Raw genomic sequence first — 26,965 nt, 5'->3', positions numbered from 1 at the left:
TCAAAAACGGCATGACCAAAATTTGTTTTATATTCACTCCACTTTACATTTAATTCGGCCATCGTCATCAAGGCTTGGGATTAGACGGGTGGATATTAGCTTATCCGGGGAAACCACGTACACACTTATATGAGTTATGAGGTTACGATTGACGACATTTCGATACCCAATCACACATCAATTCTGTATTTCTACTATTAGAGGAGAACGGTACTTCTAGCGCTGAGGTGGAAAGGATCGATGGGAATCAGGGGCAAGTCATCGATCTCATGATGCCTGAAAAGATACTGAGCCTTCCAGTTCCGTAGCCACTATGAATTGACTCCGGTTGATTCAAACTGTCCGAATATTAGAGTGACTGACTGTGTGAGTTTTGAAATTACGTTGCTCGCGTCTCGCACCGAGTAACTGTCCATGCTTGCCCGGCTGTTTATGTCCGGTGCTCTGTGGTGGTTAACAGCAACATCAAGATCAGCGACCCTGACGCCAGGAGAGCGTGGAGTTTCGCTAGCATTGCAAGCTTTGCATAAATAAGAATAATAAAGGATATCATTAAATATCGTGCCCCGGAGGTCAAGGCCACGACGACCAGTTGGCCCCTGAAATTAGGAATGAGGTTGAATTGCTTACATGATCAGAAAATTGACATTGACACGGAAAGGCGCTGGCCAGCCCCACAGAACCTTGGAGAACATGGCGCTAACCGAATGGGGTACAATTTTTTTTGGGGACCACCTCAGCACGGGCGCCGCATCGCCGAGTTCAATTGGAGAAGCTTCTGGTACAAGCAATTTTTCGGACCTCTATTTTTTTTTCTTCCCTTTCCTCTCCTCATCTTTCCCATCATCAACCCGTGTTTTTATACCCAATAGCGAAATCCCATACCAAGGTTCGACTTTGAATCACTGCACGACTCTCCTTTTTGTACACTTACTGTTGAAACTTGTGTTTTTATTCCACCGTTTTCTTTTCTCCCGATCTTAATACACACATACACACACCATGCAGCGCGCACTTAGCAGCAGGACTAGGACTTCGGCCCTTAGGTCCTCGGCCGCCGCCGCAAAGTTCAGGCCCGGCGCCGGTCTGTCGCAGCAGCTTCGCTTTGCCCACAAGGTAAGCTTCACACAACTTTGGGAGGCTCGGAGCGAGCAACGGTTGCGCCCGGTTCAAAGTTTTTAGGTTCTAACGTTATTTCGGCTGGTAGGAGCTCAAGTTTGGTGTCGAGGGACGCGCTGCTCTCCTGGCTGGTGTTGACACTCTGGCCAAGGCCGTCTCAACGACGCTGGGTCCCAAGGGCCGCAACGTCCTCATCGAGTCCAGCTATGGCTCGCCCAAGATCACAAAAGGTACGGAGACGTGATTCCAAAGTTGCAGCTATAGTTACTGGCTATGGATTGCACCGACTTTACTAGACCTGGCAAGCTAACAAATACTCTCTTTAGATGGTGTGACCGTCGCAAAGGCTATCACGCTCAAGGACAAGTTCGAGAACCTCGGTGCCAAGCTCCTCCAGGACGTCGCGTCCAAGACCAACGAGGTCGCCGGTGACGGTACCACCTCGGCCACCGTCCTCGCTCGTGCCATCTTCTCCGAGACCGTCAAGAACGTTGCTGCTGGCTGCAACCCCATGGATCTCCGCCGCGGTATCCAGGCTGCCGTTGACGCCGTCATCGACTTCCTGCACAAGCAGAAGCGTGACATCACCAGCGCTGAGGAGGTTGCCCAGGTCGCCACCATCTCGGCCAACGGCGACGTGCACGTCGGCAAGATGATTGCCAACGCCATGGAGAAGGTGGGCAAGGAGGGTGTCATCACCGTCAAGGAGGGCAAGACCCTTGTTGACGAGCTCGAGGTTACCGAGGGTATGAGGTTCGACCGCGGCTTCGTGTCGCCCTACTTCATCACCGACGCCAAGGCCCAGAAGGTCGAGTTCGAGAAGCCCCTGATCCTCCTGTCGGAGAAGAAGATCTCGGCTGTCCAGGACATCATCCCCGCTCTTGAGATCTCGACCCAGACCCGCAGGCCTCTTGTCATCATTGCTGAGGACATTGAGGGCGAGGCTCTGGCTGTCTGCATTCTCAACAAGCTCCGCGGCCAGCTCCAGGTCGCTGCCGTCAAGGCTCCCGGCTTCGGTGACAACCGCAAGTCGATCCTTGGCGACATTGCCGTCCTCACCAACGGTACCGTCTTCACTGACGAGCTTGACGTCAAGCTGGAGAAGGCTACCATTGACATGCTCGGCTCCACTGGATCCATCACCATCACCAAGGAGGACACCATTGTCCTCAACGGCGAGGGCAGCAAGGACATGATCAGCCAGAGGTGCGAGCAGATCCGTGGTGTCATGGCCGACCCTACCACCTCGGAGTACGAGAAGGAGAAGCTCCAGGAGCGCCTGGCCAAGCTCTCGGGTGGTGTTGCCGTCATCAAGGTCGGTGGCTCTTCCGAGGTCGAGGTTGGTGAGAAGAAGGACCGCTTCGTCGATGCCCTCAACGCCACGCGCGCCGCCGTCGAGGAGGGTATCCTACCCGGTGGTGGTACCGCTCTACTCAAGGCTGCTAGCCAGGCCTTGGGCGACGTCAAGTCTGCCAACTTTGACCAGCAGCTCGGTGTTAGCATCATCAAGAACGCCATCACCCGCCCTGCCAGGACGATCGTTGAGAACGCCGGTCTTGAGGGCTCCGTCATTGTTGGCAAGCTCATGGACGAGTTCGGCTCTGACTTCCGCAAGGGTTACGATGCCGCCAAGGGCGAGTACGTCGACATGATTGACGCCGGTATTGTCGACCCGCTTAAGGTCGTCCGCACCGGTCTCCTCGACGCCAGCGGTGTCGCCTCGCTCCTGGGTACCACCGAGGTCGCCATCGTTGAGGCTCCCGAGGAGAAGGGCCCTGCCGGTGGCATGGGTGGTATGGGAGGCATGGGTGGCATGGGCGGTATGGGTGGCATGATGTAAGAGCTGCCGCCGCCTGTAGAGAGTTGATAGGCTGGGACGAATCACGACCAGCCGTGTGTTTCTTTGTAACAATACCACGCGCACTCGGTTGCCACTGAGTACGTCGAGGGCATGTATATGGGGGGTCCTCCAAAAATCGGTGTTATGAGTTTTGCATTTCTCTTGTTATGCTTACAGGAAGGTCTACGAAGCTGATCTCCCTCACCCCCATTCATCTCCCCTCCCCCCCCGAAATTTTCCTCATACAAAATCCTCCCATATAAACTGTTAATTAGTTGCCTGAAGAGGCTTCTGGGGATTTCCCAGAAAGAAACTGTACAATAGTCTGGTTCCTTGGGTTGAGCCAGGGTGTAGATAAAAAGAAGATACCTACGTTGTTTGTTATTTTTATGTTCTTTAATTAATAGTGAGTGACTACTGCCTAAGCTTGTGATGTATCTTGGCGCCCAGGTAACCTTGGATTGTGATGGCGGGCAGCCGTTGATGTGATGTGCAGAGACGCGTGTTTTTTTTTTTTTTTTGTTCGGTTTACATTGTTCCGGTGCGAATAGCTCAAGAATATGCTCAAGAGGATTGCGAATCTAATCACTAGGCACCGGTCTATTCGCAGTATCTACTCTAACTGACCTGCTGCCTATATTTTGAACTGGCCAGCTGCCTGATTTTGTCAGTCACAGTAGCAATTTCTTGTATGATGGTAGGTATTCTGTTAAATGTACCCAAGGCACCTTTAAGTACTTCGTAGAAACAACTGGATGGAGTTTGTAATTTCAACCAAACAGGGCAGCTCACCTTGCGACAATGCGTTGCCTGATTGTGCCCCACACCCCACCGGCAAAGACGCTTTCCCAAATTGACATGGGCACGTCACCCGAAGTTAGTTGAGCAAAAAGGCAACGCAAGTTGAAGTGTGCAGACGGTTCTTAGGCACCCATTTTCCATCCATTATTTCACTAGAAAAAGAAAACACATACAATCCTAGTCATATGAATGAAATAAGAAAAAGAAAGACAAATAACTTGAATAGTTCAAGCCTGAAATTTCTCTAAAATATTCCAGTCTGAACTTCTCAAATCCTTGTCGATTGATCTACCGCAAGGTAAAAGGTAACTGAAATAACTCCCAGGTATGTACCTAGGTACGTCACAGTTGTTGGCGCAGTCGTTTTAATCCCACTCACTCAGGTACTTCCCCTGTTCTGTGGGTTTGTTTCGCGGTGCGGTCGGGGGGTTGTTTGCGCTTGCCAGACGGGGAAGGCTGACCCGCCCCAGCAAGGCGGGGCAGATAGCAGGAGCCGGCTCCTCACAAGAGCTCACCGTCGCCGCCGCCAAATTCCTTTGACCCCCCCTTTCTCCTCTAAGCAAAATACTCCAATAAAAAAAAGTACGACGCATAGAGAGAGCGAGCTGTATCCTCCTTTTGTCCTTTGTCATTTTTTTTTTGTTTCGTGTCCTTGTTTTGCGCTGACATATTTCCAAGACGGACTTTTAATTCGCGACGAACAGCCAGCTCCCCCCCTTCTCTGCGATTTCCGTCCCACGGTTAATTTGAATCCTCGATTTCGAAAGCCACTGTTGGTTTCCCCGCCAAAAACCGCGCAAAGCAAACATGGTGAGCTTTCCCCTGTGGTTCACGGCCCGCGCCAGCTGCACAATGACACTTCTCGACCTTTGCTGCCACTCTCCATACTGTACATCAATGCCGCCCTCGCGATAAAAACTGACAATGCCTTATTTTAGTCTCAATCCGGGTTAGTAAACTTTCCGTCTTCCCATGTGAAATTTGCGATGCATCACACGTCCCGGCCTGGCTTCTATCGACTGCGATCGTGTGCCTCCCCGTTTTCCTGCGAGTCGCCATTCTCCCAGCCTGCCCCTCACTGCCATGCATGGGGGTTTAGCAGATGCTTGGACAGCGAACCGATGGCTACATCGCGGGGTAGTAGCCATGCAGGACGAAACGAAGCGACGCCGTGTATTCTGGGCAAAAAAACCGCAGGGACCGGCGCAGTCGTACGAGGACGGGCCGATAATCGCCGTAGTTTTTTTTGAGGGGTCCTAACTTCAGAAAGCCCACGTCATCCTAAGAAAACACCTCAAGACTAACATTCAGTCGCGTGCCTACTTGCTTCGCGCCCGCATTGAGATAGAGCCACCGTCTCGCAGGAGTGCATTACGACGTACAATGAGCTGAAGCTTGGCAAGAACATCAAGTACATCATCTTCAAGCTCTCAGACAACAACAAGGAGATCGTGGTTGAGGAGGCCTCGGGCGACTCCGACTGGGAGAACTTCCGCAACAAGCTCGTCAACGCTACCGTCAAGTCGCCAAGCGTAAGCCGACCTTTTATTTCCTTGCCACGCCCACTGTGGCGGGACATTCCTCGATCTACAGTCACGGAACTGTTTTCTGACTAAACGGATGATTTTATAGGGTGCTGTTGGCAAGGCTCCCCGTTACGCTGTCTACGACTTCCAGTACACTCTGGCTTCGGGCGAAGGTGAACGGTATGCGAGCCCTCACAAGGACAATGTTTAAATCCTGAGTCACCATACTGACGATTTGCAATTCACCTGATGTAGGAACAAGATTACCTTTATTGCGTGGTCTCCTGATGATGCTGGTGTCAAGGTCTGTTTTCTCCCCCTATTCTGCCCTTTGTATGGAACTTGTCCTTCGTACTTTTTCACTTGAACTACCTACTGAGATTGCCTGTTCTTTTACAAAAAAAAACAGCCCAAGATGATCTACGCCGCGTCCAAGGACGCCCTAAAGCGCGCCCTGAACGGCATCGCTCACGAACTGCAAGCCAACGACGCCGACGACATCGAATACGACTCCGTCCTGAAGACCGTCAGCAAGGGCCTGGCTTAAGCGTGGATATGCCCTGGGGGTTCTGTGTTCCTTCGCCGCGTTTTTAGTAGAGAGAAGAGTCGAGAGGAGTGTTTTCTAGACGAACAAAAGAGGCCAGGGGATAGAGTGCGTCGTACAGCCGGGATAGGTTTAGGCGTGCTCATCTATAAATTCAAGCCCGTTCTACGTCGCGTGCGAAGGTTTACTTTTCTTGTTCTTGTCTTGCTCTTTTTTTGCAGTCTGACACCCAAGCTGTTCTCTGATGAAACTAGTTCCCAGACATATATTCAATAAATGCGAAAGAAGGCGTCTTTGACGATGTGTGTTCGGCCTTGATGCCGTGTTAGCCTGACTATGGAGGCGGTGATTTAGAACATGTAACGGCAACTTCTGCTTTGGATACGTGTACTTTTGAATATGTTTGAATATGTTTGAATATGTTCACTTCAGGATAATTGCTGCCGCGTAGGACACCAGAGCTTTAGTAGGTCCATAGCTATTTCGTTTGTTCATCACAGTCATGTCGTCTTTATTAGGTTGAAACAAAGTTGAAAAAAGCTGACGCCTGCATGCATTAGCTGGCTATTCAACGACTACAAACCCCACGTCCCAAAATTCAAGCCAGATATCATGGCTTGTTGTCCCATGCTTTTCGGAACAGGGCAGACACCTCATCCGCCACCTTCTCATCCCTCACCCTCTGCAGCAGGAAGCCGTTGAGGTCCGTCCAAAAGTCGTCAGTCTTGAGCACATCGACGCCGCTGACCCCTTGAGCCGTAGACGTCGAAGCAGCAGCAGCCGCAGCCGGCGCCGCATCCTTCATCTGCACGTCGCCACCGCTCTCGGCACCACCAGCCGCCGCCGGCCGACTGGGCACCGCGCCGCCGAGCACCATGACGGTGAACTCGACGACCGTCTCGTCGGCAGAGCCGCCCGCACCCTCGAGCAGCTCGGCGAGCGTCTTGCTGTCGGCGACGGGCTTCTTCTTGAACAGCAGCTTCATCTTGTCGGCGGGGAGGCCCGCCTGCTCGGCCGCGGCGGCCTTGACGTCCTGCACCGACGTCGTCGAGACGGGCTGCGGCGCGAGCTTGATGTCGAGCGGCGGGTTGCGCAGAGACCGCAGCGACACGGCCACGCTGCGCTCCGAGCCCGGCGCCGCCGCCCGGCCGTGCGGCTTGCTCATGGCCTTGGGCGGCCGAGGGAGGATGTACTGTTGAAAAGAGCGGGGAGGGGTTAGCGTCTTGTGTGTGTTCTTTTTTTTAAATCGTTTTTTTTTCAGGAGGAAGAAAAGAAAAGAAGAAGAAGAAGAAGAAAAAAAAACGTCAAAAACATACGGCTGCTCGGGCTGGGTATGATCTTGGATCCTCGACATGGTCCGGAGATAGCTTGGTGGGCAGGGCATCGAGCTGCGACAAGAACTGCCGTGCGAAGACGACCTCGTTGGCCATTTTTGTGCAAAAGGAAGTCTTGTTTTTTTTTTTTATTGTGACTTGTATCTTTGATTGATCGATTTTGTTTTCTTAGTTGACGACGGCCAGAAGGAAGAAAGCAGTGCAAATTGGTATAAAATGTATGATTTTATGGCTCCAATTCTAGGCGACGATGTTGAAGCTCACAAGCAACACCCGGCAAGTCGATTTAGCTCCAGCTGCACTGTCCAAATTCAGGCAACGTTGGATGCCCCGCTATCGCGCGACTGTTGTCAACGTCGTCACAGAGATGTACCGCCCCACTACAAATCTGATTGACTTTGACTTGTACAACTCCGTACTTCTGCACCTCAAGAGGTTGCTAGCAGCACTCTACTCCAAGCATGCAACAGTTGATAGTCTGAAAATAGGATTACATCACACACGTTTTAAGCGGTATTGTGAGAAGAAGAAAAAAATGGCAACTTCTGAGTTATGAGAAGATCAAACTCATCATCGCCTAGAGTTTTGATACTGTACACTTCTAATATCTTCCTATACTGTATGAGAATGAAGCAGAGGGCACACAAGCCCGAAAATCTTCCTCCCTCTGGCTTCTTTTCACCCGTTTTATGCCCTACCATCCTTTAGAACTCCCTGAAGTCTTTTGACTAGAAAATCAAAAGAAGAACTAAATATTCCCAAAGTCGTAAAGCGTCCCATGATCATCCAGTAAAAAAAAAGTACGTTTTCGGTTTTAAACCAACGCAACAGGAAAGAAAGAAAATAGAGACAAAGGAAACAGGAAGAGAATTTGCAAATAGCAAATATGTGATAGCAATAAGTATGAGGGACCAGGCACCAAGCTAACAGTGAAACCACCTACAAAGCCACTTGGTCTTTAGAGTGCGATTCAGAGCCAGCCATGGCCTGCCGTGCTCCCCCTCAACAAAAGAAAAAAAAATCCGTATGAAGATACTGTATATGCTTGTATCCTGAATGATACAACGTGAATGGTGTCGTGTCCGTGTCGTCATGTCGTTTCTAGTTGTACAAGATGCTTTGAGCTCCTTGCGGATTAGATTGGTATATGCGATAAAGAGGCACCTGTTCGAGTGAGCCAAGAGTGTATGTAGAAAGGAAAAGTAATGAGCGTGTATAGTTTGTATGAGAGGTCGTTCAATGTCGGTAGAGAGGCGGTATAGGCATTCTTGTCGTGTATTGGCAGCGATGGGCAGACCGAGATCCTTCACTGTTGGATACCGAGGACGATCTCTCTGATAGTCCAACGCCAAGCTTCACGATCTCGCGGTTGAGGGCTAAGCCACTGCTCGCACTTCTTTTTCCACTTGGCCTCTTCTTCCCGTTGTCGGCGGACAAACTCGGGGCCGACGTCAAACTCTTCGCCAACCATCCAATCGTCCTTGATATCGCTCATGCGACCACCGACATTTGCGCCATCGTGTGCCTTAGCCGATGTGTCCTCCAAATCGGGGATATCTTTGAACACATCATCCTCATCGTCGAGGGCATTGAAACCGTCCATTGGGTCAGCTTCGCTGCCGGCGGTGCCAGGTGCTCCTACTTTGAGCCAACACATATTTTGGGGGTCAAAGACCATCCCGCCGACAACTTGGACACCCTTTGTCGCGCCGATGGGTGTGATCAATGCTGGGCGTGGCGTGGCATTCTCTCGTTCCCTCATAAAGTTGGGAATCGATGCTGTAGAGGGCGAAGATGCGGGGGCATCAAAGGCCCCAAGTGCATTGTCATTGCCTTCCCAGCGATACGTCTCAGGGTTGTATACCATTCCCTTGACAGCTGTAGTGCGACTTCAGTTAGCCTTTGCCCACAAAGTTATAATTCCAAGTTGTAGCGCAACCAAATGAAAAGGATGCAGCTTACTCTTTGTTTCTCGTGTTGTAGTGAGGTTAGAAATCAGGAAAGGTTTCAACTGGGGTGGCCTCTTGGGCGTCTTCTTTGAGCGAACCGTCGCTTGTGAGTGTGCGTTGTTGAAGTTATTACGCGTCGTGAGCTGGGCAACGCGTTGGGTCGTAAGGGGCGCCAAGGGCCCATTTGATGGCGCTCGTTGAGCGAGAGATGTCTCCCGGGCTATCCTACTTGCCGCTGTGTCCCTGGCGAAACGTGGAGTGTACTCGGATCTTGCTGGTGAGTAGGGGGCAGTGGCGTTTGACAATGCAGGGGAGGGCGTGTTCCGGTCCGGGTGGATGTTTTGATACATCTTGTTTCTCAAGTGAGCCTTGGTCCCGCTTGCTGGTTGCTTGATCCACCTCGCCTCGGCCTGGGCAGAAGTTGCGAGATCGTCGAACCCATCGAGTTCGTTACCGTCCCCGAAGTGTCTTTGACGTCGAGGCTTCACCGGCATCATGCTCTCTTGCGCAAGCCTTTCTACACGAGACCTCTTGCTTGGGCTAGGCGACCGCATCGTTGATCTCGACACGGTACGTGACGACGGCCTCAGGTCCATGCCTGTATCGGACTCATGACGACGAAAGGTACGTGATGTTTTGCTCATCACGTGATGAGACTGCGAGTTTGATGCACCTCCGGCAAAGAAAGGAACGGGGTGCCTTCGTGCTTGCGCTGCCGCACTCTCCTGTCCGGCTCGAGTACGCTCCACGGGTGTCTTTGGTCGCATATGAGACGAGGAGGGTCGCGATTGAGTGTCACTGCGGGATGGTGGGCGGTCATACCCGCCACGTGTAGGAGGTCGCGCAGGCGAAATCGGAGCCCTCATTACTGGCAGAGACCGCTTGAGCCGCAAAAGTTGGGCGTTTGTGGTTGTAGGCTCATTGTGCAATGATGTGTTTGAGGTTTTATGTCCTATCTCTCGCCGCCGAGGTGTGGCGGGTAGCATTGAATGAGCAGATGAGGGTGTGGTGGGAGTGGGCAGGCTCGTGACTGAAGACTGGGAAGAGTGTCCCAGTCTTGACTGTGACCTGCGGGTATGTGGTATTGGGCCTCCGCTCTCCGAGACAGGTTCCAATGAGGATGAAGTATGTGTTCTCTCATGACCTCCCATCGGACGAGGCAGACGAGATACAGTGCCGCTAGATTTGTTGGTAAAAGTAATGGAAGCCGCAGTCTTTGGGCGACTCGGGCTGCCTGTCCTGGTGTCCTTGACCTTGACGTTGCGGTGAAGTGTGAGCTTGCTAGAGTCAAATACTTCGCCGTTTCCAATATCCAGTCCACTCAAGAAATCCTCTTTCTCGGGCTCAGCTCTTGATGTAGGCGTTGATAGGGCGGTTTTGAGCGGTGGAGGTTTCTGTACAAGCTGAGGTGATTGAATAGGTTGTCGCTCCGGTGATGGACTTGGCCGTCGCTTCTGAAGCCTCTCAGTAAAGTCTACTGGCCCCTCTGGCAAGACCAAGCCATCCATCGCCTCATCCTCGCTTTCGGCGGTCAAAGAGCTCGCGATGCTGGGGCTCATCGCAGAAACAGACGAGCTCCGAGCCGAACGACCATCCCGTCTAGTGCCGCCAAACCTCGTTCCAAGGCTACCCTCACCCCAGTCGAAGTCCTCGAGAGTGTTCAAAGATGGGGTCTTGGGGATATCCTTGCGGGTGGACAGCTTGAGCTTGCCGTCAGATGGGAGCTCTAAGTCCGCCTCGAAATCATCTTCACCTTCGTTCTTGCTCGGCGTCGGTGGTGTTATCAGTGAAACCGGTTTGAGAACCTGGCGGGTCTTGGAAACCTTGATGGTATCAGCTCCGTCACCAAAAAAGTCGTCGTTGTCGTCGTCGTTGTCCTTATATTTGTCGAGGTTTATGTTGCTGGAAGCGGCGCTCGACTGGCGCCCCTTCTGCTCCGGAGTGACCAGTGTCGGCTTGGTCTGCTTTACGGGGCTGGTCGTCGTGGAGCTGCTAATTTGGCGTAGAGACTCTGGGAATCGTGAGCCGTCTTGCGGTTTGATTCGCAAGGTACGTCCGGGTTCGGGAAGTTCCAAATCCTCCTCCCAGTCCTCTTGAATGATTTTCTTTATTTTTCGTCCTCCCAGTCTCTTGATGGTACCCCCCATCAATGCCGAAGGAGTAATGTTACTAGGCAGTGGAATTCCGGCTGATGCAGCAGCAGCAATCGCATCTAATGTTGACTTTTCGTCATCTACATCAGGAAGTTGCAGGCATTGTTCCTCGCCCTGGATAGACTCTCGCTCGGATCGAAATGAAGAGTGAGATCCACGTCGGGTGAGTTGGCCAGTTACATTAGACCCGCTGCTACGGAAGGTGATATCGTCGTCTATTAAGAAATCGTCGTCGTCCCAGTTTTCGATATCGTCGACGATCGGCTGGCGTGGCTTCAATCGAAGGGTGTCCATGGCGACAGGTTGTGTCCACGCCGTCATCGCGTGGTTCCTTTCGATGGATGCGCACGGGGGCGACGCAGAGAAAAAAAAAGGTGGTACAATCCAGTCGCTGCTTTAGTCGGATTGTTTACAGCGACAACAACAGTTTGAACGAGTTCAGTTGTGGAGATTCATAGTCAACGACAATGACGCCCGAGGCCTGGTAGCATCTCTTTCTCTGAGGTGTTGCGTGGTGGAGTGATTGACAGCTGAGTAATGAGCGTTTGTTGGCCGAGTGAAAAGTTTTCGACGTTATTTGTTTCTTATCGTTCCCGTCTCGGTTGTTCGCTCGCCGCTGATCTCGGTAAAATTTATCGGTCCCTGGATTCCTCTCGTCGCGACACCGCGGAGAGGTAATTCCGTCCGGATGTAAATGATGGGGAATGGTTTTAATCGAATTTTTCCGGTCAAAAGTAGATGGTGTGTATAGCGAGGGCAGTGTAATTTGTGGTGGGAGGAACAGGAGGGATCTGAGGGGATGAGCTGCACAAGAAGTGGAGCGGATTGGAAGAACGGTGAGCGAAGCGGGTTGGGGTCCCAGGCTCAATTGAGCATAAATGGATATCCGATCTGGAGTGTACTTCGTACTGTACGTTAGGTCGCTATTAAAATCTTGGTCGCAATAGTTCGGGCGTAAAGCGGGCCGTTAGGTTCTGTCGGGTAAGGTAGACCGTAGAGGATTAGACTGCTGCAGGTCGGCCGCAATCAACGTCCACTCTTGCAGCCGTTAGGCATTCGATTTCCAAGATTACAAAGGAAACCACACGCAAAGATCACATCGACTTTTGATGTCGTAAGGCTCAAATGCAATGCACAAAAGATGTGACGTTCTGCAGGTGTTTGAAAGAAAAACGAAGCAGGGAAATGCGCAGGTTTTGCTCAAAAGCAAAGAGGCGGGAAAGACCAGGGACCCATCCCGTTTTAGGGGAGGAGGCTGGAGTATGCGAGCTGCCAAGCGCAGTGAGTGACAAAGTCCACGGATCGATGTGACCGGACCGGTTGGCTGGCTTACTCCGTATTTGGAAGCTGTGCGTGTTGTGGCGCCGTGGTATTCTGAATTGGATTGCTTACGCAGTAATCCATCCACCTTTATTTCATGTTTGTATGTAGGTACTCTATATCCTTGTGGTTTCATTAAATATGCAGTAGAATTAGATATCGTCATCGTAGGATATCTACAGTACCTAGGTATCTAACTTACAGTGCTGTTGCTTTGTTTTTCCCTCCCTTTCTTTGCACAACAAAAACTGGCTTTTTTGTTCATTATTTTCGCTAGAACTTAGGATTTGTGCGCCATTCCATATTCGTCTTGTCGCATAACCACTGACTTTTCATGTTCTTCACTCATTGCAGTGATGTGGATCTCTTTTGTCAACTGCAACGATGAACAGCGGGGGGCCAACACTAGAGACAAGACCTAGCAAGCTAGCAAGCAAGGATCAACGAGGTTGGTAAGTGTCAAGGCCCGTGCGCTCAATGATTGTCAGAGCTTCATTGTGGGTTGAGCTGATTGGACATTCATAAACAAGATCCGAGCGCGATCCTTCGCGTAGCGACGCGTACTGTACTGTGGTTTCTTGAAAGATCTTCATTTGTGACGCATGCTATTAACTACCTAGGTACCTATGGTACAGTAGCATCTTGGATCTTAAGGCCCCAATATTCAGGACCTTTTTGTTCATTTATCTGTTACGTCAAGTACATTCCAATATTTCGTCACTGATAAATAGTTTCAAGTACCATTATTTCATTTTCATGGTCTGTTGGTACTACGGTAAATGAAATAAATAAAAAAATGAAATCAGCTAAATTTTACACCGTTGCGAGTGTGGCGTCCACAGTGGATGTCTGTTCGCATGATTTGGATTTGGTAAGAACAACAGCAAGTTATGAGGCAAGGTAGGACTCGAGTTTGGGGGGTGGGAAGTCAGGTACCCGCACATGAACACGCAAACATGCATACGTGGTACATTTGACAGCACAGTAGTATAGGTACTGACTTGGCCCAAAATGTACCTTAGGTAGTCTAATTACTTCGTAGGTATCCGCAGAAGAAGGAAATATGGGGGCCTACACCTCGTACAATCATGCACAGGCGGCATGCTCCTTAGTGGCAGCATGCTTTCTATGAGTATTACTTTTCTCTCTCTGATCTTTTTATTCTGCGGCCACTTTAGGGTTCTAGCTGGGATTTGTTGACCATCCAAGGTCCAAAGTCGTGATTCTCCCCACAATTTCCTCCCGTCCGTAAGAGAAGCAGCCTTGCATCTCGGCTGCCTGGACTTTTAGGTGCACCAAGGTGCTTGCCTGCCAGCCAGTCAGCGAAAGGCGGCTGAACTGAGACACACCTTGGACCTTCCAACGTCCATGCATCCCTCCCTCATGTTCACTGTTTCAGCCTCTCACTCTGCCCCAGTTTGACACAGTCGATAGAGAAAGGCTGATATAGCTGCGGGCGCGCACACACACAAACATATTCACAAGCAAAACACGGGAAAACCTGCTTCTTGGATTCCAGAGGCTAGTTTTAGTCCCTAGTCCCAGGCCTAGACTTTCAAGGCTGTATTTTTTTTTTTTTTTTACTTATGTCTCGTTTCGTTTCGACCTTCTCCAACCCCAATCCCAACCGACCAAGCAAGCAAGTAAGCAAACAGGCTACCGTTCGCGAGCTTTGGGTTGCCTACCTACCGACTTTGTTTTGCCACAACCTGAGATCTTCATCCTAGTTCTTTTACCGTTTCTTTTCTTTCGCCTGCCGTTTGCCTCTTTTGGTACTTTCATTCCGGACCAAGATGTCCCGCCCACATGTCCTCAGGATTACCCGTTCGGACGAGGACGAAGGCTCATTTGTTTTGGTTCATGTGCAACCATCATCATCCAAAAAGGCACGCCCCCTGGACGTTAGAATCGTAGCGACCGAGGGCACCTCCCCCTACGTTGTCACTTGTAAGTTGATTTGGCAGCTTAACTTTGGGTTGTAATTTCAAATTTCATCACAATCTCAATTTGCAATCAAACATCTCCCACAAAAACCCGGGGAACCGGGCGCTCTCGGTACAACCCTTGTCACTATATTTCATGCGTTTCGTAAAAACTCTATGTCTCGTTTCTTTCCTACCACCCCCACACAAGCTAAAATCAGGGACCAACTCGAATCCGTGAGGAAATAGTAAAGCACAATAGCATCCAAACACTAAGGCCCAAGGACAGCCCTTGTACATCTGAAGAATGGGAACAAATACTAGAGTCACTTCTCCTAGGCCAAGAAGTAGTCCCGGATATCCATCTTACGGCCGCCGTGGGGTCTGACCTGCAGATAACTGTTCGCAAAAAGGTCCAGCGCATTACGGCAAGTCGTCCCGAGCTTGTTTGTTTACGATCCCTCCCGCACTGACGTACCGCTAACGATGACTTAGCAACGACTCGGGGTCATCAACTTGCAAGAGGATGAGAGCGAGGCAGTGGAACTGTTTGACTGGTGTGGGCTTGCCCTCGAGTTCACTAATAACGCCAGAACAGAGCTTGCTTCAGCCAAGGCGAAAGCAGAAGAGTGCGACCAGGCTGTCAGCGAGTTGACCAAGCAGCTGGACGAACTAGTCCAAGCCAAAGCGGAGCACGAGGCTGCGCTCTTGGACAAATTCCGACTTTTGCTCAACGAGAAGAAAGCAAAGATCCGAGAGCAGCACGATGTCATCAAGAGCGGGGGTTTCAATTCGACCACCCTTGCCACCTCGAGTCAACCTGATTTTGAGGACGATGGAGAAAAGGTTGAAGAAGATGATGATCGCGACGCTACGTCGCTAGCCAAGACGGCCCGGCGACCCCCGGTTAGACGCAAACCCAAGCGCAAGGCGCCGGCAGCCGACCTAAGCACTGATTCGGATGACGGATTTGATGTGATGGATGTTGACCAACCTAAGCAAGGGCGTGAAGACTACGGCAACTCTTCCGGCGACGAAAAGCAAACTAGCGATGAGGACGACCAGGCTACTGCGAGTGAACCAGAGGACATCAGTCCAACGGTCAATGACCAAGCAAAATCACCTGGTCGAGGAATGGCTGCCACAGCTAGTGTTACTGCTTCTCCTGCCCCTAGTCCACCTACCACACGTCAGGCATCTGCCGGAAAGCCAATTGCAACACGTGCTCGTAAACCACCACCAAAGGCGTCGACGACCTGCAAGGATGATGGCAGTGAGACAGAATCGGATGATGAACTATAAAAGACTGCATAATTCATAGGGAAGTAATGGTTCATCCCAAAGCTACCGGGGTTGAGTGAGTAAGTAGCTCGCGCCGGCATTGATAATATTGTCGTTGTCGGGGTTACAAACATGAATTATTCTTCCTGGCGTCAAACTTTTGCTTCGAGAGACCCCACACAGTTTGATACCTTTTCCGACGCCATTCTACAGCAAAAAAGAAATTATACTTTCGTTTATGTTCCTTCGAGCGTGCGTCAACGCCGATCGTCCGCCGCAAACTTGTTGTTCCAAAAGCCGCGATGGTGTTTCTGGTTGCCCAGCTCCGAGATTTCCAGGACTTCCTTGGGCGTCAATTTGAAGCTTGGGATTCTCTTCTGCAACGCCTCCAGACGGTCCTCTTTTGCACTGGTCGTGATGGCAACGATTCCTTGGTCAATACACCATCGTAGCGCAATCTCACCCGGCGTGACGCCGTATTTTCTCGCCAGCTCGTCGTATTTGCCATCGACAGGTCCCCCTTTGGCATTCGTGATGGCCGTCAAGGGGCCGTACGCCGAGGTTGCGATGTTCTTCTTGCGATGATAGTCGAGCAGATCGCCGTGTTGGAGGTACGGGTGGTACTCGATCTGGTTAATGGCGGGCGGGACCTTGGCCGTCTTGAGGATGGTCTCCAGATGTTCCTCCAGAAAATTGGAGACGCCGATGGATTTGGCCTTGCCGGACTCCTTGAGGGTTTCCACCTCGGCCCACTTGGCCTGCAACTCCTCGGGCGACTTGGCCCAAAAAGGACTGTGAATCAGGAACAGATCGACGTAGTCGAGCTGCAGGCGCTTGAGTGAGGCATCCAGGCTCTGTTGGGCGGTGACTCCAGGTCTGCAGGATGTCTTGGTGGTGATGAAGAGGCTCTCGCGGGGTAGGCCAGACTCTTTCACAGCCTGGCCGAGCTCCTCCTCGTTACCATAGACTGGAGGGGTTGGAATTTGCTTTTAGCAGCCATAGACATGTCTGCGCGCATGTTGAAATTCGGAGCAATCATGCAGCAGAGGCACGAGCAATTAGAGCGACTAACCTTCGGCGCCATCCAAGTGGTTGTAGCCCTTTTTGAGAGCAATCTTGGTGATTTCAACCAGTTTTGGGTCGACATCACCACCCCTTCGGCATTGAGCTGTGCCCAAGCCGTATGCAAGCTTGAATCATTTAGCGAGTGAAATTCAGTACAAATGTTTCGATCCCTCTCGAGTTAACCCGGGGAACTCCATGGGCGTTCTCACCATTGGGATTTGGTTGCCATCATTCAGCTTCAGGTATGGAAGATAGTTGAGCTGTTTGGGAGCCTCGCCCGACGCGTCTGGCTGATGGGATGAAGCCGCCGAGTTCATGTCTAGGTAAACCTACTTTTAGAGGCTAGGTGGGTGTGATAGAACGAGTATCGAGATTGACCAGTGTTGTTACACAGGTGTTGTTGTATGGATTTTGACTTCTCTGGGCGGTGCCAGAACAAAAATTGAGCCAAGGCAGGTGTACCTAAGCTAGGGACCTTGGGTACCTATAAGGAGGTACGTTTCAAATCCATGTATGCAAAGGCAAGCAAGCACGCAACATGCACATGCAATGTGTTGATGTGGGGGTTGTATATTATCTAAGTCGAGTGGGTTGCGGTTTGCATCTTTGTTTGCTTCTGCATCTGATTTCTGGGGCGGACTGAGTCGCGGCTTGTAGAATTATGACGACAGCATTCGGCCACCATGCAGATAGATAAATGTAGCACGAGCATTGTTCAGCTCTTTCATGTACCTAGCTAGGTACAAAACATTAAATGACCTCTGATATGTACCCAGGTACATAGTAGGACGGTAGGTAGGTAGGTGCTTATGCAGGTACACCAAGAGACTTGGTTAATATCCATGCATTTGCAGACAAATCTTTCTGCGCTGTCATAGTCAAGTCTGTTTGAAATAATACCTAGATTAACACAACATTGTTGTGCATCCCGACATTTTAGTTCACCGTGTGTGGCTAAAAACTTCAAATCTAGGCTATTTAGGTATCATGTACAATAATCATTGTTCAAGCAAAAAAAAAAAAAAAAAAGCATTTTAAAGACATTATCTTTTCATCAAAATCGACATCCAATGAGTTTCAATGGCTAAGATATTGGAAGGAATTGCAATTCACTCACTGTCTTTCAGCACCCGCCACCCCAGACCACCCCGCCAAAGCTTCCCCAGGTTCTGTCTGAATGACGTGCTGAGTGCATCAATGAAATTTGTACTCCGTATCTTCCGCAGTTCCGGCATTGTCATACAATTTGATTGGCAAAATTGCATCCAACCGAGGCTGTCTTGCCACTCAGGAATTGATTTATAATTATCGCTACGAAAGCAATAGATTCGGCTACCTTTACTACGTGGTGTGTGTCGTTTTCTTTTGCATTTTTTCCCCCCATGGTTTTTTGAGGTTTTCGCGCAAAGGAAAAGTTCCTGCGAGCATCAAGCCACGCAGCTCGACAGGTGTACACGAACAAGGATATATCTGCATAGATGCAGATGCAGGCACTTTATCTCCGTTCCCGCTCAGCTGCACGACTTTGCGCATTATCAAGCGCGGCATATACCCGTGTCTCCATCGTAGGCACACTCGGATCGTCCACCATAAATAAAAGAAAAATGGCACACTCCAGCACCAGCAGTTCCATGCCCTCACCGGCAGCCCAACAAGGAATCGGCAGCGCCGAGGATGACGGCGTGACACTCGCCGATCTCCCCAAATCCTGGCGTTTCACCTCGGCCCTCCCGGCTGACCCGGAATACCCTACCCCAGCCGACTCGCACAAGACGCCGCGTGAGCAGATCGGCCCACGCATGGTCCGCGGAGCCCTCTTCTCCTGGGTGCGTCCAGAGCGGCAAAGGGATCCAGAGCTGCTCGGCGTCTCTCCTGCAGCCCTGCGCACCCTAGGCATCCGACCTTCGGAGGTTCAGACCGACGACTTCCTCCAGACGGCCGTCGGCAACAAACTCCACGGCTGGGACGAGGAGAAGCTCGAGGGCGAGGGCTACCCCTGGGCGCAGTGCTACGGTGGCTTCCAGTTCGGCCAGTGGGCGAACCAGCTGGGCGACGGCCGCGCCATCAGCCTGTTCGAGGCCACCAACCCCAAGACCGGGGAGAGGTACGAGTTGCAGCTCAAGGGCGCCGGCCTGACGCCCTACTCGCGATTCGCCGACGGCAAGGCGGTGCTGCGCAGCAGCATACGCGAGTTTGTCGCCAGCGAGAGCCTGCACGCCCTGGGCATCCCCACGACGCGCGCCTTGGCACTGAGCCTGTTGCCGCACCAAAAGGTGCGCCGCGAGACCGTCGAGCCGGGTGCTATCGTCGTTCGCTTCGCACAGTCTTGGATCAGGCTGGGAACGTTTGATCTGCTCCGCGCCAGGGGCGACAGGGAACTGATCCGCAAACTGGCTACCTATGTGGCCGAGGATGTTTTTGGTGGATGGGAGAAGCTACCTGGTCGCCTTGTCGATCCAGAGAAACCCAGCCTGGAAGAGTCTTCGCCAGCCCTAGCGTCTATGGTCGAACCTTCTGCAGAAGATTCATCGAAAACCCCAATACGCCGCGGAATCCCTCAAGCCGAAGTAGAGGGCCCCTCTGAGACGGCTGAAAATCGGTTCGTCCGTCTGTACCGAGAAATATGCCGTCGCAACGCCATCACGGTCGCCCACTGGCAGGCCTATGGGTTCATGAACGGCGTATTAAACACGGACAACACATCAATCATGGGCCTGTCCATGGACTACGGCCCTTTTGCGTTCGTCGACGTCTTCGATCCTTCCTACACGCCTAACCACGACGACCACTCGCTGAGGTACAGCTATCGAAACCAACCCACTATTATTTGGTGGAATCTCGTCCGTCTGGGTGAGGCACTTGGCGAACTGCTCGGCGCGGGAGCAGATGTTGACGACCCTAACTTTGTTGACAAGGGCGTCAAGGACGAAGCGGCCGCCGATCCCATCATCAGCCGCGCCGAGGCCCTCATCACGCAGGTCGGCACCGAGTACCGCGCCGTGTTCCTCGCCGAGTACAAGCGCCTCATGTGCGCAAGGCTCGGGCTGCGGATGTACAAGGACTCGGACTTTGACAAGCTCTTCAGCGAGCTCCTCGACACCATGGAGGCGGCAGAGCTCGACTTCCACTTCTTCTTCCGCCGCCTGAGCTCCCTGCCCCTTTCCGACATCAGCACCGAGGCCGACGCCGAGAAGAGCGCATCGCTCTTCTTTTACGAAGAGGGTGTCACCGGCGTCCTGGGCGAGGAGAAGGCCAGGAAGCGCGTGGGTGCCTGGCTGTGCACCTGGCGGGACCGCGTCAGGGAGGACTGGGGCGAGCCTCGAGATGCCGAGCGCATGGAGGCCATGAGGCGCGTCAACCCCAAATTTGTGCCCAGGGGGTGGATCTTCGACGAGGTGATCCGGAGGGTGGAGAAGGAAGGCGAGCGTGACGTCCTGAGGCGTCTGATGCATTTGTCTCTCAACCCGTTCGAGGAGAGCTGGAACGGCAAGAATTTCGATGGTAAAAAGTACGAGGGTGACGAGGCAGAGGAGAAGCGGTGGACAGCCAATGTTCCCAAGTATAAGAGAGCAATGCAATGTAGCTGCAGCTCTTGATCTAATTACTGGACTTTTTGCAATGTACCAAATCAAACAGTAGCCTTGGGTTGAGAAACCCAGCAAGGCAAGCAATGCTTAAACAGCTCAGATAGTATTTCTATGGTCTCTTGTTTGATTTATTTCGTCACCCTTCGAACGAGAAGCATATGATGAAAAGAAACAAAGCGAATCAAACGCCTAACATGGATAAGTACCTAGCGATGTAAAAGTCCACGCATTGGTCCCGCATTAAAAAAACTTACATGCACAACTGCTTGCTTGAGGCAACGCATGACCCCTGAATAGAACAAAAAATAAAAAAAAAAACCTCCAACAATCTTGACATCCTTTTTTTTGGTTCCGACCTCCTCCCAGTTCTTTTCCTCCATGAATTGCCAGACTACTTCTGTTTGTTGCGTCACTAAACACGACCACTAGATCGAAGCTGGTTCTCCCCCAAATTATACTCAGCTAATTCCCAAATGGTAAGAAGAGAAGCCAAAGTTGTGTGCGCATTAGCATTCATTCATTCACCGGCTTGACAAAAGATGAAGAAGATGAGCGCCCGGATGCTCATTCTTGTTCTATACCACTGTTCGCAACTTTGACAACCGCCCATATCGCAAAATCGTAAATATAATGTGTCCAAAGCACTCGATTGGGCAGTAGCCTCCCGAGCGTAGGATTTCGGTTGATTTGTAAATTTAGTTGACTGGGAAGATGATGGTAAAACGCGCAAATCTTGAATGTCGTAGGTGAACTCCTGAATCGGACGATGGATGGAAATTTGGCTCATGGCATGGTGAATCAAAAAGGTAAGCCAAATCGGCTTCAGCTCGCATACAGTCACTGATACCAATTATCTCACCTGTCGAGAGCCGTGATGCAGGCTCTGCGACGGAGAAAAATCTGGTCCAAGTGAATGTGCTGCAGACAGTTAGATAGACGCTCGAGTGACGTATGATGACTGCACAAGTGCTCAGCCAAGGTTTGGCTAGCGGTAAGCACCGCCGAACCGAGAGCCCGCAGGCATCCGACCCATAGCAGGGCCGACACCTGGGCCAGGTCTGGTGGCCACGGCGGGATTGGTGCAAAGCATACCGACACGGGAACCAAACTTGGAACCTCGGAGAGAAACCATATGCTTACGAATATGGGCTGCCACAATCTCGCGATGCTGAGGTGTCGAGTGCGTGAGGATATACTGGATCAGGTAGTTTCCGTATTGGTCGCTGGCAATATCAATAAGGGGGATTCGCGGTCGGTCAACGCGACCTTCACAGACCCGATCAAGGTAGCGGCCAAGGAAATCGGAGCCGCCAATTTTCAGACATTTCTCAACAACCTTGGAGGCAAACTGATCCATGCTGTACTCCGCTGCATAGCGGATAACGTGGTCAATCGCACGGCTTCTGTCAGCCGGAGCACCATGCTCACAGATGTGCTGAATACACCAGTTGCCAAACTGGCCATGGGCAACAATATCGATGTTCGCAAGAACCTCCTCAATGCAAGGCCGCTGGAAAAAGAATTTGTAGATGTCAGTAGCCTTCCCCAAGGATTAAATCTTTCAAAAGGACCCGATGAAACCAGAAGGCTCACCTTGTCATCCTCGAGACAGTTTTCAAATATGTTTTGGACGACGAGACTCCCGGTTTCACCCAGGGCAACTTCATGCCACATTCCATGAAGGGCATCGTTGACGAACTTCATGATCTGGGGAGGCGACTCTGTCCATCTCAGTTCGAAAAGCTTCTGCCACACATGGCAAGCGTACCGATGGATGACGGTCTCGGGAATGCGGCGCAGAAGCTCGCCCACCATGATGGCCTTGTAATCCTCTGGTACAGAGTCAAACGCCTTCTGAACAACGTGGCAACCAAAAGGATCCATAGAAAGGTTGAGTGTGTTTCCACGGATGGCCTCTGCAATCTTGATGACCTGCTCGGGTGTTCCGTGCTCAAAGCAGCGTTGAACCAAGAAGTTGCCAAAACGGTTGACCATAAGTGGGTAGGCTTGTGCCACGATGGCTTCGACGATCTCGTATTTCTGCTCCGGAGTACCGACTTTAAGCTTCTGCTGAAGAAAGATTGAGGCTTGTTGATCGTTGTTGCAGACGATCTTGTCCACAATGTACTTCCAGTTGCAGTTGACGTTGCGATCCAGAAGCCGACGATAATTCAGAGGCTCGGTGGTCGGCAGATAAGTCTGGCCCTCAGTCGCCACAGCCTATAACAAAGAACGGGTCAGTACTCATTCGCTGCAGTCTAATAATATCCTTGATATACTTACGTCGGACTTCCAGGTTGATGCTGCGTTCGAGGTAAACTCGGTGGCGTGGGGAGACAGCGGAGTGCCAACCGGCTGTTGGAATGGTTGGTGCATGCCGCCGGCGTGAGACATGAGGCCACCAGACAATGAGGCCTGCATTCCACCCTGATAGCTGGCTACAGAGTCAAACTGGCTGTATCCCATCGCATATCCACCGAAGCCGGGTTCAAAAGATTGAGGAGGGGCGAAGCGATTATCGTAACGATTAGATCGGCGACCAGATGCGGGCCTCATCCCCATATCGCTGCCGGAACCAAAACGATCACCACGGTAAGCATCTGCCGGGGGTCCGTACAACGGGGCACAGGGCTCAGCAAAACCCCGACCACCACCAGACCATGAGATTTGCTGGGTAGAGTCAGACAAGGTCGAAGTCGTTGGTTGCAAATAGTTGCTCTGAGTAGCGTTACTATTCTTTCCAGAAGCCCAGATGCCTCGGGAGCGGCCATAGTTTCCAGCCGAGAGAGAATCACTAGTATCAGACGGAGAATCATCCTGGGCGGGCCACGGAGTCTCCCGGGCGTGTTGAGATCTAGTGGACTTGTAAGTCGAGGATCCCGGAAACCTCGGGCCGCCAAGCTCGCCTGCCATGCCCAATATGGACTTATCAACCTGGTCTAGGCCATCTTCATTGCCTTCGATGCCATCGGTTCGTCGATTGATAAGCTCGCTGTCTAAACGAGAGATTTCACTTTTAGCGCGGGCTAGCTCGAGCTTCAGGCGTGTAACCTCGTCGTTGGCAGCCGTGTGGCTCTCCGGTGTGGCACTCGCCGGACGAGTTGTCGGGGTGCTGGCGGCGTAAGTGTCATTGGCCGGAGTGATAGGCAGCGAGCTGCATGAGGATTGATGATCGAGAACCCGGGGGAACACTTGCTCGTCGTCCGAGAATGTTGCAGTCGGCACGTTATGCTGAGCCTTAACAGCTTGATGCTCCGAAAGCTTCGCAAGCAGTCTATCCATTGGGTATGACTCGGATGATGCAATATCATGTGTGAGTTTTGCCTTCTGCGATGGTAAGTTTCACGTTCTCTGCATGGCTGAGGGGCCTGCTCCGAAGGGTGCTCACCTTGGCAGAACTTTGATTTGCAAGCTTAGAGGTTGCCAGCGCGCTGATCGATTTCTTCAAGTTGACAGGCATTCTGAAGTCCTACATCAAGAAGAATCAAGTCAGTTTTCTGAAGGAGTGCTGAGTACGTTTTGGGGCTAAACTGATAAAGAAGAGACTGGAGTTGCCTGGCCGCCGGTGCGAGCCGCGATATAGGAAACAATGGCCAACTTAGAAGCAAAGAGGCAGGAAACAAAGCCTGCTGTGGCAATGAAGAATGTGAGAGGGCAATACCTGATAAGCTTGGGAATAATCGTCAGATAGCCTGAGATTCTCGTCATGCGACGGGCTCTTGGATGCGGAAGAGGAGAGACGAAGACCTGGGGAACCAGAGTTGGGTCTCCCACCAGGTGCGGTTGCAGACATGTTGATATCAGACTCTGCCTCTCAGTGCTGGCTTGGATGAATTGCCAGATCAGGCTAAGTTCAGGATAATGGTAAAATTTGGTTGATATGACAGAGATGTCTCAAAGATCAAGACAGTAAGGGACATCAAAGAGTGGAGTCGAATGCTGACGAGAGAACGGTAAGTTGATGGGCCTTGTCGGAGTTGGAAGATCTTGTACAAGTAAAAAGCTGCACAAGAGTTGACGAAAAAAATAAATTGGGGAGCTAGTGAGGAGGTACTGACAGAAAAGAGAGTTAGCTGCCTGCAAGGGAAGAAGACAGGTCAAGTGTGGCAAGAGTCGACAAGGTGGGTATGTAACGCGAGGAAGGACCTGTTGACTTGGGTGGGTGGGCGACGGCATCTGAACCACAAACTGATGAATATGAAAATAAAATCAGGTTTCCAATTTTTGGAGAGCTGTGTACGTCTTACCTACCTAGGTATCTGTATCTCATGCACTCAAGGCTGGCGGCTTTGCCTGGTTTGTAATGACCGAGATACTAGACGAAGGAGGATTTGGGGATTCTCGCATGGCCTTGGAATCAGTTCGGCTGTGGTGCCTGTGTGAGGAGTTACTGAACTTGTCCTGAGTTACCTTGCCTGGCAGAAAGCGTCGGGTTAGCAGCAATGCCCTGATTGCTGGCCGCTTTACCAAAGTGTTGGTGTGCAAACAGGATGATGGTCAGTCGGTCGGTCGGGTGGCAAACGGCCGTAGTTTGTGGAAAGGAACATACCTCACTCCCCACAGCTACCACAAGCCCTGAGATAATACTGCTATCTTTTCCAAAAAGGACGTTGCGGATGTTCCGACTGCCGCCAGTGCCACGTGGGAACCTGGTCGTGGACGAGGAGGGGTTCGACGAAAGCGTAGCTGTCATAGAGAATTTAAGTACTAGAATCTACCTAGTCGGGCCAGCATCCATCGTAGCATGTGCTTCAGTGTGCAATCAGGTATATGAACAACGCAGCAAGACCTTTGGTGAGCACCTGCCCAACTAAGATTGTACGAGCAGTGCTGATCTACCACGGTGTGTCCGAACAACTATACCTTACCATTCAACAGACACAACAAGTACCGAGCTCGGTTTGAATTTTGGCATCTCGAGCGCCAATGGGCTTCCTAACTTGCCTCAATTCTGCCAGCCAGACACAAGCAGGATGAAGCTTTATCGGCTAATTGTCCTATACTACATCTCCATAGTGTGACTTGACGGACAATAGACATACGCTCCTGGGGGCCGCTACTGGGACAGAAAATTTTGGTGAGCGACCCTTTTTTTGTGTCCCTTACCCAGATACAGGTTGAGTTCATTGTCCACCCCTTTCAATAAGTGTCAGCTCGATAATGTGCATGTCATGTGCAAACGAGAGCGGGTTGTAACTCTGATCTGCGGCGAGGCGTCAGTATGTGATAGGGCGCCCGAGTATAGTTACTGAGTATATGGAATAATATATTTGGACTTCTTTCTAGTGGACTCCTAGGTTGTACCGGTAGTCTAACAGCCCACGTCTCTGAAGCACCGACCACCCTGACTTGACAACGGGTTCATATTTCGAAACATGGAACTGCATGGCCGCGACTGGACTCACTCAAACAATATTGCGGTCAACTCAGCTAGAAGCACGCCCAGTATGTGTTAAGAAATACAGCCAACAGGCGGTCGCTGGCTTTTACAAAGTCCCAGGAAATCAAAAATAGGCAAGTAGTTATTCTTAGCCTTGTGGAATTCTAAAGTTGTCTGTAAACTTATTTTATACAGTCGGTTCATCGTACACGTTGCGTCCTGATCTATTTCTTCTTCTTGGGGGCATCTAGATAGGGGTCGCTTTGTTAGATAGACTGCAAGACATGCTACAAGCAAGTAGACTACTGGCCACAACGAAACATACCTGATGCCGACGCTGGTCCCTTCTTCTTCTTCGGGGCACCCTTGCCACGAGCCTTGAGCCTGTAGGAGTTGTTAGCGATCCATAAAAGTCCGAGGAAGACGTAAGCAAGCACTAGCGCGCAGTCCAGGGTATGAAAGTGTCTCGTACTCCTCAATCTTCAACAGTCGATCCTCCTCAGCCTCATCCTCTATCATGAACTCCGGACCCAGCTCTTTCCTCAAGTCTCGGAGCGTGACAACACGTCGTGGGTAATACGCCGCCAGGGCAGGGCCTCGTAACCTCTGTCGCAAAATCTTGTTGCCCGTCCGAACACCTTCGGGGTTATACGCCGTTGAGAAGACTTCGCATTGCGCCTGTCAAGATGGTCGAGTTAGGAGATTGAGGTTGTTGAAAGATAGAAAGGAATACAAAAATCGACGACGTCTCACCTTCATCAGCTGCAGTAACCGCGCTCGTGGGACACTCATCTTGTTTGCATAGCTTGAGTGCGTAGAGTCTAAATGGCGTGCAATGAAGAAGCGTCATGCAAATCTCGAGACGTGCAGTTGGATTTCTCCATCGCGTTGGATGTTCCTGCAGGGGTGCGGACCCACGTGCCTGCCAGCAGAAGTGGGTCCATCGGCGCAGATATCAAAAGTCATTTGTGTGAGATGGCTGCCTCAAACTCATCCAGGTATCTCACTTTTATCCAGCACGCAAAAGTATTATTTATCGACTTATATTGATATGCAACAAGTCAAACATATCATACTAAAACCCGTGCCACTGTTCTCCGAATTTTGGTTGCTGTCAAGATCGCACTGCGAGCAAGATTAGCAT

The 26,965-nt window shown here is 51.2% G+C and overlaps 9 protein-coding genes across 9 annotated transcripts; 4 read left to right on the top strand and 5 right to left on the bottom strand.

The window, feature by feature from the left end:
* The first annotated feature begins 830 nt into the window (after window positions 1-830).
* PgNI_09710 (uncharacterized protein) lies at window positions 831-3,462 on the top strand. Its single transcript, XM_031129692.1, has 3 exons — window positions 831-1,116; window positions 1,208-1,349; window positions 1,446-3,462. The coding sequence occupies exons 1-3, from the start codon at window positions 1,003-1,005 to the stop codon at window positions 2,957-2,959; spliced, it is 1,770 nt and encodes a 589-aa protein (XP_030977827.1). The 5' UTR covers window positions 831-1,002; the 3' UTR covers window positions 2,960-3,462.
* Window positions 3,463-4,906: 1,444 nt separating this feature from the next.
* On the top strand, window positions 4,907-6,129 carry PgNI_09709 (uncharacterized protein; the record flags this gene model as incomplete). Its single annotated transcript, XM_031129691.1, has 5 exons — window positions 4,907-4,971; window positions 5,109-5,292; window positions 5,393-5,466; window positions 5,542-5,590; window positions 5,696-6,129. The coding sequence occupies 5 exons, from the start codon at window positions 4,907-4,909 to the stop codon at window positions 5,831-5,833; spliced, it is 510 nt and encodes a 169-aa protein (XP_030977850.1). The 3' UTR covers window positions 5,834-6,129.
* A 311-nt stretch (window positions 6,130-6,440) lies between these two features.
* Window positions 6,441-7,416, bottom strand: PgNI_09708 (uncharacterized protein; the record flags this gene model as incomplete). Its single annotated transcript, XM_031129690.1, has 2 exons — window positions 7,147-7,416; window positions 6,441-7,022 (listed from the first exon to the last, which is right to left on the bottom strand). Exons 1-2 carry the CDS (start codon window positions 7,258-7,260, stop codon window positions 6,441-6,443), a joined length of 696 nt encoding a protein of 231 aa, XP_030977942.1. The 5' UTR covers window positions 7,261-7,416.
* A 262-nt stretch (window positions 7,417-7,678) lies between these two features.
* On the bottom strand, window positions 7,679-12,412 carry PgNI_09707 (uncharacterized protein). The gene is made up of 2 exons (XM_031129689.1): window positions 9,127-12,412; window positions 7,679-9,042 (listed from the first exon to the last, which is right to left on the bottom strand). Exons 1-2 carry the CDS (start codon window positions 11,585-11,587, stop codon window positions 8,471-8,473), a joined length of 3,033 nt encoding a protein of 1,010 aa, XP_030977938.1. The 5' UTR covers window positions 11,588-12,412; the 3' UTR covers window positions 7,679-8,470.
* A 1,967-nt stretch (window positions 12,413-14,379) lies between these two features.
* Window positions 14,380-15,810, top strand: PgNI_09706 (uncharacterized protein; the record flags this gene model as incomplete). Its single annotated transcript, XM_031129688.1, has 3 exons — window positions 14,380-14,533; window positions 14,758-14,954; window positions 15,004-15,810. The coding sequence occupies 3 exons, from the start codon at window positions 14,380-14,382 to the stop codon at window positions 15,808-15,810; spliced, it is 1,158 nt and encodes a 385-aa protein (XP_030977939.1).
* A 236-nt stretch (window positions 15,811-16,046) lies between these two features.
* Window positions 16,047-17,171, bottom strand: PgNI_09705 (uncharacterized protein; the record flags this gene model as incomplete). Its single annotated transcript, XM_031129687.1, has 3 exons — window positions 16,047-16,756; window positions 16,862-16,979; window positions 17,064-17,171. The coding sequence occupies 3 exons, from the start codon at window positions 17,169-17,171 to the stop codon at window positions 16,047-16,049; spliced, it is 936 nt and encodes a 311-aa protein (XP_030977940.1).
* Window positions 17,172-18,458: 1,287 nt separating this feature from the next.
* Window positions 18,459-20,450, top strand: PgNI_09704 (uncharacterized protein; the record flags this gene model as incomplete). Its single annotated transcript, XM_031129686.1, has 1 exon — window positions 18,459-20,450. The coding sequence occupies one exon, from the start codon at window positions 18,459-18,461 to the stop codon at window positions 20,448-20,450; it is 1,992 nt and encodes a 663-aa protein (XP_030977881.1).
* A 976-nt stretch (window positions 20,451-21,426) lies between these two features.
* Window positions 21,427-25,134, bottom strand: PgNI_09703 (uncharacterized protein; the record flags this gene model as incomplete). The annotated part of the gene is made up of 7 exons (XM_031129685.1): window positions 21,427-21,951; window positions 22,035-22,661; window positions 22,725-23,768; window positions 23,830-23,910; window positions 24,103-24,248; window positions 24,716-24,851; window positions 24,991-25,134. The coding sequence occupies 7 exons, from the start codon at window positions 25,132-25,134 to the stop codon at window positions 21,427-21,429; spliced, it is 2,703 nt and encodes a 900-aa protein (XP_030978196.1).
* A 579-nt stretch (window positions 25,135-25,713) lies between these two features.
* Window positions 25,714-26,652, bottom strand: PgNI_09702 (uncharacterized protein). Its single transcript, XM_031129684.1, has 4 exons — window positions 26,575-26,652; window positions 26,294-26,499; window positions 26,147-26,205; window positions 25,714-26,068 (listed from the first exon to the last, which is right to left on the bottom strand). Exons 1-4 carry the CDS (start codon window positions 26,611-26,613, stop codon window positions 26,046-26,048), a joined length of 327 nt encoding a protein of 108 aa, XP_030977646.1. The 5' UTR covers window positions 26,614-26,652; the 3' UTR covers window positions 25,714-26,045.
* Window positions 26,653-26,965: the final 313 nt, after the last annotated feature.

Source organism: Pyricularia grisea (assembly GCF_004355905.1).
Source record: "Pyricularia grisea strain NI907 chromosome Unknown Pyricularia_grisea_NI907_Scaffold_7, whole genome shotgun sequence".
Classification (NCBI taxonomy): domain Eukaryota; kingdom Fungi; phylum Ascomycota; class Sordariomycetes; order Magnaporthales; family Pyriculariaceae; genus Pyricularia; species Pyricularia grisea.
Note: the sequence above shows the minus strand (reverse complement) of the source record. Positions and strands in the feature narration are given on the sequence as shown.